Source organism: Elgaria multicarinata, chromosome 4 (genome assembly GCF_023053635.1).
Source record: "Elgaria multicarinata webbii isolate HBS135686 ecotype San Diego chromosome 4, rElgMul1.1.pri, whole genome shotgun sequence".
Classification (NCBI taxonomy): domain Eukaryota; kingdom Metazoa; phylum Chordata; class Lepidosauria; order Squamata; family Anguidae; genus Elgaria; species Elgaria multicarinata.
The window spans coordinates 147,583,195-147,599,959 of record NC_086174.1 but is presented as its reverse complement, the minus strand read 5'-3'; the positions used below and the strand labels follow the sequence as shown (position 1 = coordinate 147,599,959).

Here is a 16,765-nt window from a genome sequence, read left to right as displayed (position 1 = left end):
AATTAAATATGTGCAAGCAACAGAATGTACCATTAGTGCTGGTTAGGTGGGTCGGACAGGACCGAAAGTATGCTATTCGAGGCACAGGAAGAATAACCCAGTATATAATGCACGCTGCATTCAAGTTGCCATTTTAAGGGATAAACTGTTTCATAGACATTTTTACTTCTCACTTTAGTTACTTTGATAGTTTGGTTCTAGTTATCAATGCTTCTGGAGAAGCCACAGTGGGCAAACTCCCCCTGCTTCTACCCGGCCCCCCAGCACCCCACAAAATCAGAAGAAAGGACGATAACCCATTCTGAATGCAGCATGACTTTTGTTTCCCCCCCTATTTCGAAGTGTTCACTTCTCAAACTGTCACTCAGAATCATAGAATCATAGAATAGCAGACTTGGAAGGGGCCTACAAGGCCATCGAGCCCAACCCCCTGCTCAATGCAGGAATCCACCCTAAAGCATCCCTGACAGATGCTTGTCCAGCTGCCTCTTGAATGCCTCTAGTGTGGGAGAGCCCACAACCTCCCTAGGTAACTGATTCCATTGTCACACTGCTCTAACAGGAAGTTTTTCCTGATGTCCAGCTGGAATCTGGCTTTCTTTAACTTCAGCCCGTTATTCCGTGTCCTGCACTCTGGGAGGATCGAGAAGAGATCCTGGCCCTCCTCTGTGTGACAACCTTTTAAGTATTTGAAGAGTGCTATCATTAGGGATGTGCTCCGCTTCTAATCGGACCGGCGAATTAGAAGCGGAGTGGGGTGCTTCGCCTCCCCTTAAGGCGGAGGCGAAGAGGATTGGGGGGCCGGCGGAGCGGATTGAGGTGAAGGCGGATCCTTCGCCTCGATCCGGAACTCCGCCGGAAAGGTAAGTGGGGTTTACCAGGCCCTGCTGCTGTCGCCCATGCGGCGACAGCGGCAGGGCCTGGTAACCCCCCCTCCTCTCCCTTACCTGCGTCCGTCCACGGTCCCTCGGCTTCTTCAATTGAGCCCGCGGTTCAACCAGGAAGTCTAGGCCGCACTTGGAACCACGGGCTCAATTGAAGAAGCCGACGGACCGCGGACGGAGGCAGGTAAGGCCCCCCTCCCCCTTGTTCCCTTACTGGGCTCTGCCGCAGTCGCCGCACGGGTGGCGACAGCGGCAGGGCCCGGTAAAAAACCCCCCCTCCCTCCTCTCCTGGCCTTACTTGGCACCACTCCCCTCCACTGCGGAGCTCCAATTCGGAGCCGGAGCTCCGCGGCGAAGAGGACCGTAGTATCGGCGAAGCGGAGTGGAGCGGGCCGATCTGAAATTTTCGGATTGGCCCGCGGGGCAGAGGGGGGGGGGGTCCGTGCACGCCCCTAGCTATCATGTCTCCCCATAATCTTCTCTTCTCCAGGCTAAACATGCCCAGTTCTTTCAGTCTCTCTTCATAGAGCCCTGATCATCCTGGTTGACCTCCTCTGAACACGCTCCAGCTTGTCTGCATCCTTCTTGAATTATGGAGCCCAGAACTGGACGCAATACTCTAGATGAGGCCTAACCAGAGCTGAATAGAGAGGAACCAGTACCTCACGTGATTTGGAAGCTATACTTCTATTAATGCAGCCCAAAATAGCATTGGCCTTTCTTGCAGCCATATCACACTGTTGGCTCATATTCAGCTTGCGATCTACAACAATTCCAAGATCTTTCTCGTTTGTAGTATTGCTGAGCCAAGTATCCCCCATCTTGTAACTGTGCCTTTGGTTTCTATTTCCTAAATGTAGAACTTGGCATTATCCCTATTAAATTTCATTCTGTTGTTTTCAGCCCAGCACTCCAACCTATCAAGATCACTTTGAAGTTTGTTTCTGTCTTCCAGCTATCCCACCCAATTTTGTGTCATCTGCAAATTTGATCAGCGTTCCCTGCACCTCCTCGTCCAAATCATTAACAAAAATGTTGAAGAGCACTGGGCCCAGGACAGAGCCCTGCGGTACCCCACTCGTTGCCTCTCCCCAGTTTGAGAAGGTTCCATTGATAAGTACTCTTGGAGTCTGTTCCTGTGGCCAACTGTGAATCCACCTAATAGTTGTTCCATCTAGCCCACTTTTAGCTAGTTTGTTAATCAGAATGTCATGTGGTACTTTGTCAAAAGCTTTGCTGAAGTCAAGATATATGACATCCACAGCATTCCCACGGTCCACAAGGGAGGTTACCTTATCAAAAAATGAGATCAAATTTGTCTGACAGGACTTGTTCTTGACAAATCCATGTTGGCTTCTAGTGATCACTGCATTGATTTCAAGGTGTTTACAGATTGACTTCTTTATAATCTGCTCCAGAATTTTCCCAGGCATGGATGTCAGACTGACTGGTCTGTAGTTCCCAGGTTCCTGACTTGGAGCTAAGCAGAAGCAGGGAAGAGCAGCTGGCCCAGCTCAAGTAGGAGCTATAAAAGTAAGCCAGATTCCCAGAGAGCGAGCGAACAGGGAGCGAGCTAACAGGAAGAGCGAACAGGGAGCGAGCTAACAGGAAGAGCAAACAGGAGTTTGACAGGGGGAGTGTAGGGGAAGAGAAGACCAAGGAAAGGGGAAGAAGAGAAGCCTCAAGGAAACCCAGGAGGCTGCCAATTCAAAGAGGCCGTGTGCTTGCCATGTGCTCCTGAGTGCTGAGTGAGAGGGTCGGTGTTTATAGTTGCTGCAGGAGCTGAAGGAGGAGTGGCCTGATTGTCAGTTGGACTCAGCAATCAGTGCCTAATTGCTGTTGATTGTTATTGGCATTTCAGTGACCTCATTCTGGTTCCTGACTTGGAGCTAAGCAGAAGCAGGGAAGAGCAGCTGGCCCAGCTCAAGTAGGAGCTATAAAAGTAAGCCAGATTCCCAGGGAGTGAGCGAACAGGAAGAGAAAACAGGAGTTTGACAGGGTGAGTTCGGCAGGGGAGGCCAAAGGGGAGGCCTCTAAAAAAATAAATAAATCAAAAAAAAAAAAGAGGTGGGGGAAAAAAAAGAAAAACATAAAGAGAAAAAAACCCACCACCAAACAAAAGCAAAAAAAAAACAACCAAAAGATTACTTTCCCTTAAGACATCCTCATATAGTTGTGTACCTTCAGAGAGGACACAACAAAGCAAAGGCAATTCCACTATAATCAAAAAGGAAAAAAACCAAAGCAGAAATCGACAATATGGATGGAAAGTCCCTAGAGGTGGTGACCTGCAAAGGGTGTGCAATGTTCGTGTTTCTGCCTGAGCTCAACATGGCGTATACCTGCAACAAGTGCAAGCTGGTGGCACTTTTGGAAGAAAAAGTGAGAGGACTTGAGCAGCGAGTGTCCACCCTCCAGGGAATAAGAGAAGTCGAGGAGTTCTTAGACCGAACGGTGGAACTGCAACAGCAACAAGAAGCACATGAGATTGAAGAACAACAGCCAGCTGAAGCAGAAGTAGAGTATGCTGAGGGGAGGAAAGCCAATGAAGAGGAAACTCCCTGGAAAAGAGTGACAGTTAGGAGAGGAGGAATTAGAGGGCGTTCTGCACCAGTGGAGCCATTGGAGTTAAGCAACTGCTTTCAGCTTCTGGAGAATGAGACTTAAGGACAGTTTGCAGAGGAAGAAGTACAGGAGACACCATGCAACAGTGACCAAGAGACAGAAGGTAGGTCAACCAAGAAGAAGAGAAGAGTAGTCGTTGTGGGATTGAAACCCAAGTATGTCGTGAAGACCCATGGACTCGCCAGGTAGGCTGTCTCCCTGGAGCACAGATTAGAGATGTGACTGAAGGGTTACCGAAGCTCATAAAGCCCACGGACACATACCCCTTTCTTCTCATCCATGTGGGAACAAATGATGTCGCCAAGCAGAGCTACGAAGAAATCATTTCAGACTTTGAAGTTCTGGGAAGGAAACTGAAGAACTTTGGGGCCCAGGTAGTTTTCTCATCCATCCTCCCGGTTCTTGGAAGAGGATTAGAAAAGGAAAGAAAAATACTCCGGATGAAGGACTGGCTTCGAAGGTGATGCCGTCGTGAGAGTTTTGGATTCTGGGACCACAGGCTACGCTACTTGGAACATGGACTGCTGGCAAGGGATGGGTTGCACCTCACAAGGGCTGGAAAGAATGAGTTCGGCCACAGCATGAAGAACTTCATCAGGAGGGCTTTAAACTGAATCTTGCGGGGGTGGAAGACGTAAATTTTGAGGCAACAATGGATGAAGGCCAAGGCACCACAGTACAGAGAACAGCTCCAACAGTGTCCCAAAATAGTGTCTGCAACAAGGTAGGAACAAAGCCAGACTATAAAACACATGGTCTTCGAGGTCTATATACTAATGCCCAGAGCATGGGAAACAAACAGAATGAACTTGAACTCTTATTACATGAAGGCAAATACGACTTGATATAACTGAAACTTGGTGGGATGACTCCCATGACTGGGATATAGCAATTGAAGGATATAACTTGTTCAAAAAGAACAGAAGAAATAGAAAGGGAGGTGGAGTTGCACTATATGTTAAAAATACCTATCCCTGCACAGAAATACAGGCGGATGAGATTGGAAGCCCCGTCGAGAGTGTCTGGATTAAAATAAATGGGGCTAGGAATAAAAAGAATATGATAATCGGAGTCTACTACCGACCACCCAATCAAGGAGAAGACGAGGACGAAACTTTTGAGAAACAAATTGCCAGTGTTTCAAGGAAGTGTGATGTAGTAGTGATGGGGGACTTCAATTACCCTGATATCTGTTGGGAGACCATTACTGCCAAAAGCGGCCCTTCCAAGAAATTCCTGACATGTATGGGTGATAACTTTCTCCTACAGAAAGTGGTGGAAGGAACTAGAGGATCGGCAATCCTTGACTTGTTATTGACCAATAGGGATGACTTAGTGGATAAAGTGGCAGTTACGGGAACTCTGGGGGAAAGTGACCACGTCATACTTGAATTCTTGATTATGAAGGAGACAAAAGTCGAGCGTAGCCATACACGTACTCTGGATTTTAGGAAAGCTGATTTTAATAAACTCAGAACTATAATAAGTAAAGTCCCGTGGCAAGGGAGCCTAAAAAGAAAAGGAGTGCAGGATGGGTGGGAGTATCTAAAAAATGAAATTTTAAAGGCACAGTTACAAACAATTCCAACAAGGAGAAAAGATAGAAGACAACAGAGGAAACCAATGTGGCTCCACAAAAAGCTTATTGATGAACTGAAAACAAAAAGAGATATATATAGGAAGTGGAAGGAAGGCCAGGCTACAAAAGAAGAGTACAGACAAGTGGCGCAGAAGTGCCGAAATGGCGTCAGGAAGGCTAAAGCTCAGAATGAGCTGAGATTAGCGAGGGATGCTAAAAGCAATAAAAAGGCTTTCTTCAGATACGTGAGTAGTAAAAGACAGAGGAAAGAAATGGTGGTTCAACTGCTTAATGAGGATGGCAAATTGATAACAGACGACAAAGAAAAGGCTGAAGTGCTCAATTCCTACTTTGCCTCGGTCTTCTCCCAAAAGCGGGTCTATGACCCCCCTGGAAAAAGTGAAGCAGAAGTTGAGGGGGCAGGACTGCAGTTTGAGATTGATAAACAAATGGTCAAAGAACACCTAATTTCCTTGAATGAATTTAAATCTCCAGGGCCCGATAAACTGCATCCAAGAGTAATAAAGGAGCTAGCGGAGGAACTCTCAGAACCTTTGTCTATTATCTTTGCAAAATCATGGAAGACGGGTGAGGTGCCGGACGACTGGAGGAGGGCTAACGTTGTCCCTATCTTCAAAAAGGGCAAAAAGGAGGAACCTGGGAACTACAGACCAGTCAGTCTGACATCCATCCCTGGGAAAATTCTGGAGCAGATTATAAAGAAGTCAATCTGTAAACACCTTGAAATCAATGCAGTGATTACTAGAAGCCAACATGGATTTGTCAGGAACAAATCCTGTCAGACTAATTTGATCTCATTTTTTGATAGGATAACCTCCCTTGTGGACTGTGGGAATGCTGTGGATGTCATATATCTTGACTTCAGCAAAGCTTTTGACAAAGTACCACATGACATTCTGATTAACAAACTAGCTAAAAGTGGGCTAGATGGAACAACTATTAGGTGGATCCACAGTTGGCTACAGAATCGGACTCAAAGAGTACTTATCAATGGAACCTTCTCAAACTGGGGAGAGGCAACGAGTGGGGTACCGCAGGGCTCAGTATTGGGCCCAGTGCTCTTCAACATTTTTATTAATGATTTGGACGAGGAGGTGCAGGGAACGCTGATCAAATCTGCAGATGACACCAAATTGGGTGGGATAGCTAATACCCTGGAAGACAGAAACAAACTTCAAAGTGATCTTGATAGGCTGGAGTGCTGGGCTGAAAACAACAGAATGAAATTTAATAGGGATAAATGCCAAGTTCTACATTTAGGGAATAGAAACCAAATGCACAGTTACAAGATGGGGGACACTTGGCTCAGCAATACTACAAATGAGAAAGATCTTGGAATTGTTGTAGATCACAAGCTGAATATGAGCCAACCGTGCGATTTGGCTGCAAGAAAGGCGAATGCTATTTTGGGCTGCATTAATAGAAGTATAGCTTCCAAATCACGTGAGGTACTGGTTCCTCTCTATTCAGCCCTGGTTAGGCCTCATCTAGAGTATTGCGTCCAGTTCTGGGCTCCACAATTCAAGAAGGACGCAGACAAGCTGGAGCGTTTTCAGAAGAGGGCAACCAGGATGATCAGAGGTCTAGAAACAAAGCCCTATGAAGAGAGACTGAAAGAACTGGGCATGTTTAGCCTGGAGAAGAGAAGATTGAGGGGAGACATGATAGCACTCTTCAAATACTAAAAAGGTTGTCACACAGAGGAGGGCCAGGATCTCTTCTCGATCCTCCCAGAGTGTAGGACACGGAATAACGGGCTCAAGTTAAAGGAAGCCAGATTCCGGCTGGACATCAGGAAAAACTTCCTGACTGTTAGAGCAGTGTGACGGTGGAATCAGCTACCTAGGGAGGTTGTGGGCTCTCCCACACTAGAGGCATTCAAGAGGCAGCTGGACAACCATCTGTCAGGGATGCTTTAGGGTGGATTCTTGCATTGAGCAGGGGGTTGGACTCGATGGCCTTGTAGGCCCCTTCCAACTCTGCTATTCTATGATTCTATGATTCTATGATAGGTTCTTCCTTTTTTCCCTTTTTGAAGATAGGGACAACGTTAACCCTCCTCCAGTCGTCCGGCACCTCACCCGTCTTCCATGATTTTGCAAAGATAATAGACAAAGGTTCTGAGAGTTCTTCACTAGCTCCTTCATTACTGTAGGATGCAGTTCATCTGGCCCTGGAGATTTGAACTCAATCAAGGAAATTAGGTGTTCTTTGACCATTTGTTTATCAATCTCAAACTGTAATCCTGCCCCCTCAACTTCTGCTTCACTTTTTCCAGGGGGGTCATAGACCCGCTTTTGGGAGAAGACCGAGGCAAAGTAGGAATTGAGCATTTCAGCCTTTTCTTTGTCATCTGTTATCAATTTGCCATCCTCATTAAGCAGTTGAACCACCATTTCTTTCCTCTGTCTTTTACTACTCACGTATCTGAAGAAAGCCTTTTTATTGCTTTTAGCATCCCTCGCTAATCTCAGCTCATTCTGAGCTTTAGCCTTCCTGACGCCATTTCGGCACTTCTGCGCCACTTGTCTGTACTCTTCTTTTGTAGCCTGGCCTTCCTTCCACTTCCTACATGTATCCCTTTTTGTTTTCTAGGGTCTCTAAGCTTTTTGTGGAGCCACATTGGTTTCCTCTGTTGTCTTCTATCTTTTCTCCTTGTTGGAATTGTTTGTAACTGTGCCTTTAAAATTTCATTTTTTAAATACTCCCACCCATCCTGCACTCCTTTTCTCATTAGGCTCATTTGCCACGGGACCTTACTTATCATAGTTCTGAGTTTATTAAAATCAGCTTTCCTAAAATCCAGAGTACGTGTATGGCTACACTAAACTTTTGTCTCCTTCATAATCAAGAATTCAAGTATGACGTGGTCACTTTCCCCCAGAGTTCTCGTAACTGCCACTTTATCCACTAAGTCATCCCTATTGGTCAATATCAAGTCAAGGATTGCCGATCCTCTAGTTCCTTCCTCCACTTTCTGTAGAGAAAGTTATCACCCATACATGTCAGGAATTTCTTGGAAGGGCCACTTTTGGCAGTATTGGTCTCCCAACAGATATCAGGGGTAATTGAAGTCCCCCATCACTACTACATCACACTTCCTTGAAACACTGGCAATTTGTTTCTAAAAAGTTTCATCCTCGTCTTCTCCTTGATTGGATGGTTGGTAGTAGACTCCGATTATCATGTTCTTTGTATTCCTTGCCCCATTTATTTTAATCCAGATGCTCTCGATGGGGCTCCCAGTCTGATCCGCCTGTATTTCTGTGCAGGGATAGGTATGTTTAACATATAGTGCAACTCCACCTCCCTTTCTATTTCTTCTGTTCTTTTTGAACAAGTTATATCCTTCAATTGCTATATTCCAGTCATGGGAGTCATCCCACCAAGTTTCAGTTATACCTATCAAGTCGTATTTGCCTTCATGTAATAAGAGTTCAAGTTCGTTCTGTTTGTTTCCCATGCTCTGGGCATTAGTATATAGACATCGAAGACCATGTGTTTTATAGCCTGGCTTTGTTCCTACCTTGTTGCAGACACTATTTTGGGACACTATTGGAGCTGTTCTCTGTACTGTGGTGCCTTGGCCTTCATTCATTGTTGCCTCGAGGTTTACGTCTCCCGCCCCAGTAAGATTCAGTTTAAAGCCCTCCTGATGAAGTTCTTCATGCTGTTGCCGAACTCATTCTTTCCAGCCCTTGTGAGGTGCAACCCATCCCTTGCCAGCAGTCCATGTTCCAAGTAGCGTAGCCCGTGGTCCCAGAATCCAAAATTCTCATGTCGGCACCACCTTCGTAGCCAGTCGTTCATCCGGCGTATTTTTCTTTCCCTTTCTAATCCTCTTCCAAGAACCGGGAGGATGGATGAGAAAACTACCTGGGCCCCAAAGTTCTTCAGTTTCCTTCCCAGAGCTTCAAAGTCTGAAATGATTTCTTCGTAGCTCTGCTTGGCGACATCATTTATTCCCACATGGATGAGAAGAAAGGGGTATGTGTCCGTGGACTTTATGAGTTTCGGTAACCCTTCAGTTACATCTCTAATCTGTGCTCCAGGGAGACAGCCTACCTGGCGAGTCCATGGGTCTTCACGACATACTTGGGTTTCAATCCCACGCAGCAGGGAGTCTCCCACAATGACTACTCTTCTCGTCTTCTTGGTTGACCTACCTTCTGCCTCTTGTTCATTGTTGCACGGTGTCTCCTGTACTTCTTCCTCTGCAAACTGTCCTTCAGACTCATCCTCCAGAAGCTGAAAGCGGTTGCTTAACTCTAATGGTTCCACCGGTGCAGAATGCCTTCTAGTTCTTCTGCTCCTGTCACTCTTTTCCAGAGAGTTTCCTCTTCATTGGCTTTCCTCCCCTCAGCATACTCCACTTCTGCTTCAGCTGGCTGTTGCTCTTCAATCTCGTGTGCTTCTTGTTGCTTTTGCAGTTCCACCGTTCGGTCTAAGAACTCCTTGTCTTCTTTTAGGGCCTTGCTAGACGAGGCGTTAGCGCGCTGTGAGGTCCAGTTTCCCTGCTGTGCGTCTACATGACGCACAGGGGCATCCGGGTCCAGGCCGCACTGAAGCCTGTTTAAAGCCGCCATAAGCAAAATCGCTTATGGCGCGGCTTTTCCACAGTCCCGGCCTGAGGCTGGGACTGCAGAACGTCTAGCGACTTCCGTGGCTTTTTGCGGCTACTCGCTTACTCGTGAGTAGCCGGGAAAAGCCACGGACTGGGCACAGCAGCACTGTCCCCATCGGGGCGGGGGGGGGAAATGCCGGACCCAGCAGGAGGGGGGAGAGCAGGCATCGGGGAGGGCGGGTGAGAGAGAGAGCGGTGGGCGCCACCGCCCGGGCAATGCCCGCCATGGGGGTATGCGCTGCCGCCCAGGAAAGCGGCGGGCAGCGCCGCCTGGGCAAGTGGGCAAGCGGCAGCGCCAGGGCAAGGCCGGGGACAGGGAGGGCGGACGGCATGGGCATCAGGGATGGGGAGGGCGGGGGGACAGAGTGGGCAGTGGGGGCTGGGGGGATGTCTTGGGGGGATCAGGATGGGGGGGCTTCATTTTTTTAAAAAACGGACTTACCTGGTCTGGAGTCTACGGGCCACACGTGGCCCCTTTAAACTTTTTTTTAAAATGGTGGACGCTGCAGGGATCCCGACGTCCCTGCGCATCCCGCGTCTGGAAGCCGGGGTGGCGTGCGCTAACGTCAGCGCGCCGTCGTCCCGCCTCCAGGCCGGCTCAGCCGGCCTGGTCTAGCAACGCCCTTATTCTTTGGAGGGTGGACACTCGCCGCTCAAGTCCTCTCACTTTTTCTTCCAAAAGTGCCACCTGCTTGCACTTGTTGCAGGTATACGCCATGTTGAGCTCAGGCAGAAACACAAACATTGCACACCCTTTGCAGGTTTATAGACGTGTTTTCGTCAAAACACTCCTTTATGGGGATGGACCCTTATTTCCAAGGTTTGGATTGATGTAAACTGACCCTTTCTGAAATATCAGTAACCCAATTTATAAAAGAGTGCACAGAAAAGTAGTTATTTACAAGCCAAATATAAATGTATCGCACTGCAGTCTTCTTAACAGCAGAAGAGATCCTTCATCTCTTCAAGCTGATTTTCTCCACATTCCTGTCTTCCTTTGATGTGTGAACCTTATACCATACTGCTGTAAACATTTTCCATTTAAAGGGTTTCTAGGATCTATTCCACCTTAAGAAGTGAAGGCGCAGTCAGTTAGTAACAGGAAAGACTACATTCCTGGGCTGGAAGGAATACATTCATTCATAATAAATAGAGCTCTGGTCTCCAATGAGAGAGCCCTGACTTAATCCCATGAAAATGTACAAACGTTTTCAGTCAATAGCATTGACTAGGATTATTGTTCACCGAGGTAGAGAACGCCTGGGTGATAGGATGCTTTAATAGAGCTCAGCACAACACAGACCTGCTTCTTGACTCTGACTCTCAATTTCATCAGGGCTTTGCTTTGCTTCGCCGTCATTGTCACCTGCCAGGAAAAAACAACAGCAGAAACAAAAAGTTACAAAACGTATTTCGTTACTTAAGCAGGCAACATGGGGGACAAACTGCAGCCACTATAAGCAGGTTTATGGCAGGACCTAAAATGAAACTGGCAAGGATAGCAGAGTTTGACCAAAAGACAAGAACTGCAGACACAAGGTTGGATCCTGACTTAGTCAAACTTAGAGTAGACCCTTTGAAATGAATGAGACTTAAGCCTTAGCTAGACCTAAGGTTTATCCCGGGATCATCCCGGGGTCATCCCTGTTCATGTAAATGACACACAGGATATCCCGGGAGCAGGCAGGGACGACCCCGGGACGATCCCGGGATAAACCTTAGGTCTGGCTAAGGCCTCCAAGCTCCACCTATTGAGTGTTTTCTTGCACGCTCATTACTGGGCACTCATGGAGTTTGTTCAGGTCCCTCACATGACATCGTCTGCCTCCCGTGCACCTTCCGCACCTTCTGGCCTTCCTTGCATGACAAAAAAACCACCTTCTTTGAATCCGATGTTTTTTTAAACTCGGAATTGCTGCTCTGTCCTACTGTGTGCAGGAGAAGCAGCGCCATTAGAACAGTGGACTCAATGGGCCTCGTGCTCATTCTGTACTTCCTCTTTTGAAAGAGAAAGTAACTGAGGAACAAAAACACGGGCAGCGAAGCGAAGGTAGGGAGCGTGTTAACCCCTAGTGTGATAGAGCTTAGTATTAAGTCATGACTAAGGCCTGTCCCATTAATTTCAATGGGTCTACTCTAAGCATGACGAAATCTGGATCTAAGCCATTCATAGTTAATGTTTAACATTCACTAGTATGGGAGATGGAAAGGTTTCATAGAATTAGGCAGTACTGCCTTTAAACTTGGAAACGTTTTATGTACAGTAAAATTGCTTCCTCCACCCCCACCCCCATAAAGACTCCTTAACACAGAGATGAGCAGGAGGTTGGTCTCCAGATATGTGGGACTTCAACTCCCAGGAGCCCTTGCCAGCACAGCCAATGGTCAGGAATGCTGGGAGTTGAAGCCCCCAAATCCAGAGATCTATTTTCCGCCCAACCCCATCAGACAGGATGATTTGCATTTGTGTTTCCTTTCTATGGGTGTGGATCCAAGACTGCCCCTTTGCACAAGCAGGAGATCCTTCAATTTTTATTTATTTATTTACTACATTTCTATACTGCCTTATAGCCGAAGCTCTCTGGGTGGTTTAGAAATGCATGATTAGGAAACGTTACTAGTTTTATCCAGCTGTAGCCTCCCCCTCCGTCCAGGCTATTCTGGGGGTCCTCCAATCTTCAGGGGGCTGCTGCTGGAAGGGGGTTACAGAAAAGCATTCCTGCATGAGCAGATACAATTCATACTATTTTGGATCCAAGGCACTGTCTTTGCAATTCCTCAAATTAGGGGGTGGGGGAAGTAGATCACTCTTGAAAGTGCCTTAATAGAGCTACATTTCGAAACATGAAAAGCTCATTAAAATCAGGGCTACATAGCATACAGAAATCCTGGATAAAGCTGTCAAGGTTTTCACCTTACATTTGAACCCTTCCAAAATGCTCCACACATGATAAAAAATGCATGACCAATGACTTGAAGGCAGTGCGCAACGGACAGACAAAACGCGACAGCATGGCAAAGTTCTACCGTCTGGATCACCCTCCTGACATACATTTCCCCCTGCTTCTTGAATCCCAAATATAAAAGCAGTGCTTGAGCATGAGGAGTTTATCCTGCAGGGAGAGGCTTCCCAAGATGCATTAAGCCTGAACCTGGCAACCAGTGGTGGCTGGTGGCCCCTAGGTTGGTGGGGCAGTGAATCCGCTCTGGATTTCAGTCAGAGCCAGTCAGAACTTTAAAGGGGCAGTTCAAGGTGCTTTTGGGGATCAGGTTCAGCACTTTGGATAGTTCCTTGAGAGTTCTGACTGGTTCTGACTGAGACCCAGAGCAGATTCACCACCACACTGACACAGGATCCAGGAGTCTCTACTGCAGGCAACCTCTGTTTCAACACAGTCCAGAACTCCTGTGTTAGGAAGGCAATCTCAATTCGACAGCAGAGTAATTACTTAAACAATGTTGCCAAACTATCAGAGAGAGGGAAGGAGGGAGGGAGGGAGGGAGGAGGGCGACAGGGCCTACACATACTAGGCATCAGGTTTAAAGAGAAATGCTCAGAACTTATCTGGAAAACGAACTGAACAAAATTCATTTCCAGATGTACATCAGCTGATCCTGCAAACTGTTTGGAAATTATCAACATCAATCCTGCTTTTGTGCTGCCATGATGTTATCTCCTGTTCTGCTTCATTTCCAGCATTGTGATTTATATATACCTCTGTTCCTTTACCCCCATTATGCCTTAACATCTGAAGGCCCAAAGCTTCAGAGAATTGTGCTAAATAATAATAACAGTTTTATGAGAGGCACAACTAATATTGTGCAACTCATAAAACTGTTATTATTTAGCAAGCAGTCCTTTAAGAAAAAAAGCCGTTTTTCTCTCTCGCCCTTGTTCTTTGTCTGCTATGCATATTAACAACCAGCAGGTGGAGGTGGTGTCGAAGCATTTTCTTTTCTTTCTCAAGTACAGAATCCTGCAGTTACGATCTTCGCAGTTCTGAGCTCAGCGTTGGGGGCAAGATTCTCATCTGGTATAAATCATTGTCACCGCATCACGTTCGGTGGAGCCATGCTGGGGACCCTGGACCTTTAGCTGGCTTGTAACATCTCACACTGATTTCAAATGCCCTAAATGGACGGATAGCCATAGAAATTTCTTAGTACTGCAGTGGGCTTCCAGCCTGTGAAAAAATATATCACATTACATGGATGACCACAAGTCTTCAATAAGTTCAGTATCTTTCGCACACCACAGTTGGAAATGTGTACAGAGGGAATGTGCACAAATTTAAAGTCAAGCCACACTAGAACATAAATATTTATTCTGTGGAGTATTACTTATGGCAACAATATCTTTTATTGTGTCCCATGGCATTTTTCACCAGTAGGAATTTATAGCAGGATATTTCATGCCAGCACTGCTGAGTTCAAGCGTTTTGACTATAGCAGTACTAGACTTTTTATTTATTTATTTGATATCCTGCACCTTAATCACGTATCTCCATCAGCCGGTTCATCATTTTGCAGCACTTGGATGATACTACGCCATAAAGGTGTGGTGGTTGGAACAGTAGAATGATTCCCCAGTCTGATCTTCCAGTAAAAGAATAAATGCCACCATTGGCCGTGATCCCTTGTGGACACAGAGGGCTCATCTACACCAAGCAGGATATAGAAGTATGAAAGTGGTATATGTCAAAGGGCCCCAACAGTGGTCAGTGCACTTCAATACCGCTATAAAGCAGTAGTGTGGCTCCTGCCTTTTATATACCGCTTTCATAGTAGAATATCCTGCTTGAGGTAGATGTGCCCAGAGTGGCATCTGTCCAAACCAGACTTTTCCAACCTGGTGCCCTCCAGATGGACTACAACTCCCAGCATTCTGATCACCAGCCATGCTGGTTGGGGATGATGGAAATTGAAGTCCATAACATCTGGAGGGCACCAGGGTGGGGAAGGCTGGGCTAAGTCTTCCATGCCTTAGGTGAAAATCGCATACACCTTTGGGTTCTATCCAGGTGTGTCTGTCCACCAGCAAAATGGACACTCCTGGCAGAATGGATTCTCCTTCTCTTTGCAGCAGCTGGTGCCCCTGGAGGAGAGGGGTGGTGGTGCAGGGGGCAGGAGAGGAAGAGGAAGTCGTGTTGCATGAGCCAAGTTCCTCTTGCATGACGTTGGATGTGACCCTTTGAAAGTAAAGCTGTGCCATCTTACTTGCCAACAAGCACAGTGGTGACATGTCTTGGCTCAGCAATACTATAAAAGAGAAGGATCTTGGAATTGTTGTAGATTGCAAGCTGAATATGAGCCAACAGTGCGATATGGCTGCATTGAGCAGGGGGTTGGACTCGATGGCCTTGTAGGCCCCTTCCAACTCTGCTATTCTATGATTCTATGTGTGACACTAGTCATTTTCCGCCTCTCTGGTTGCTACATCACAGGACACCGAAGTGAGCATGAACCAAACTTTAAGCTGAAATAAGTGTTTTGTAATTCTCTGCTGCACTAGGCTATGTTTTTGTTCTATATCTTCCAGTAAGTTTCCTAGTTAAGCCCAGGAACATTTTAGATTGTTCCCGCTGCTGCCACAAGCAAAAACAGGGAGAGAAAAGCACCCAAATCAGATGGAAAAAAGGGAGAAGCAAATTCTCAGGATGCTGAACTTTTTATTTGTAGGTTGAAGAGCCCGACGCTATTAACAATCTGAGGCCACAGCTAGATCTAAGGTTTATCCTGGGATAATCCAGGGTTCGCCCCTGCCTGAGCACTGGATCCCCTGTGTGTTACCTAGATGAACAGGTTTGACCCTTGGATGGTCCAGGGTAGGCATGTGCTCCGCTCCGATTAGGAGCGTAGAAGCAGTAGCGGATTGGCCTGCTTCGCCTTACCCAGAGGTGGAGTAGAAGCGGACCGCGTACCCCTAGAAGCAAGGCGAAGAGAAGCGCCCATTTTTCAGAGCTCCTCTTTCAGGCGGAGCGCTCCGGTCGCCATCTTGGAACATTTCGCCCATAGGATTGCATTGCGGGAAATAATCGCAGATAACTAGGTTCTTTTTGAAGCTATCGTTCTGGAAATTCTTGTGCACAGAGAGTAGTGGATGGGGGTCATTTTGAGACTACTCTCAGCTCTCTGCGTCGTGCGGGTCGCGTGCTAGAATTTTTTAAAAATCGGGTCAACAGCGCGGCTCAAACGGTGATTTTCGGCTTTTCGCCCATAGGATTGCATTGCGGAAAAGAATCCGGGATAACTGGGGGGAGGTTTAAGCTATCGTTCTGAAAATTCTTGTGCACAGAGAGTCGTGGATGGGGGTCATTTTGAGACTACTCTCAACTTTCTGCGTCCTGTGGTTCACGTGCAATATTTTTTTAAAAAATCGGGTACATTTACAATACAAACGATAGAGTAAACCGGTTGCGGCGCGGCGGGGTTTATTTGAAGCGATGACAGGCACATTCAACTCCCAATCCTGATGAGAATTGATCGCATCCTCCAATCCCAGCGTTGGAGGGGGGGACTAAGGCAGAGTCATCCTGAGATCTTTGAGCTCTCAGCGTCTTGTGGGTTTAGCGTTCGTTGGGAGAGGGTCTACTTAGCTAGCTGCTGGCTGCTGTGTACTTGGAGATAGATTAGGATTTTAGCTTGGCGCGTGTGTTTGTTTGCTTCTTTCTGACTTTTAGCTTAGTTTGCCCTGTGTTTTTCCCTTACTTTGATTTAATATAAACTTTATTTTTAAATTTTGGAGTGTGTGTTTGGTTGGTTAGTTGTCCCCCCCTTCTCTCTATTAAAGCCTGACTGCTTTTGTGAAAGCTTTCTTTTGAAAGCATACACACACTTCTTGTCCCATTTCCCTACATATAGTATATTCTTATACATATTATTATATTCTTATACATGGACACATGGATAAGCTATCATGGTGCCGAGTTTGAGGTTTCTAACTTGCAAATTGACGGAGCTATCGAAAGGGGTGTGACTTAGGGTTATGGGTGGTGCGTTAGAGGTTAGAGCCGCGCCAAAAATCAGGGGATG

General features: G+C 46.7%; 1 protein-coding gene across 4 annotated transcripts in view; it reads right to left on the bottom strand.

Annotated features, from left to right (window-relative positions):
• The window catches only part of MACROD2 (mono-ADP ribosylhydrolase 2), a 1,544,544-nt gene that overhangs the window by 132,420 nt on the left and 1,395,359 nt on the right, over positions 1-16,765 (bottom strand). For all 4 annotated transcript variants that reach the window (XM_063125349.1, XM_063125348.1, XM_063125350.1 and 1 more), the window contains one exon: positions 11,037-11,099. In XM_063125349.1, the coding sequence (XP_062981419.1) occupies positions 11,037-11,099 (63 nt within the window). The remainder of the gene's footprint in view (positions 1-11,036; positions 11,100-16,765) is intronic.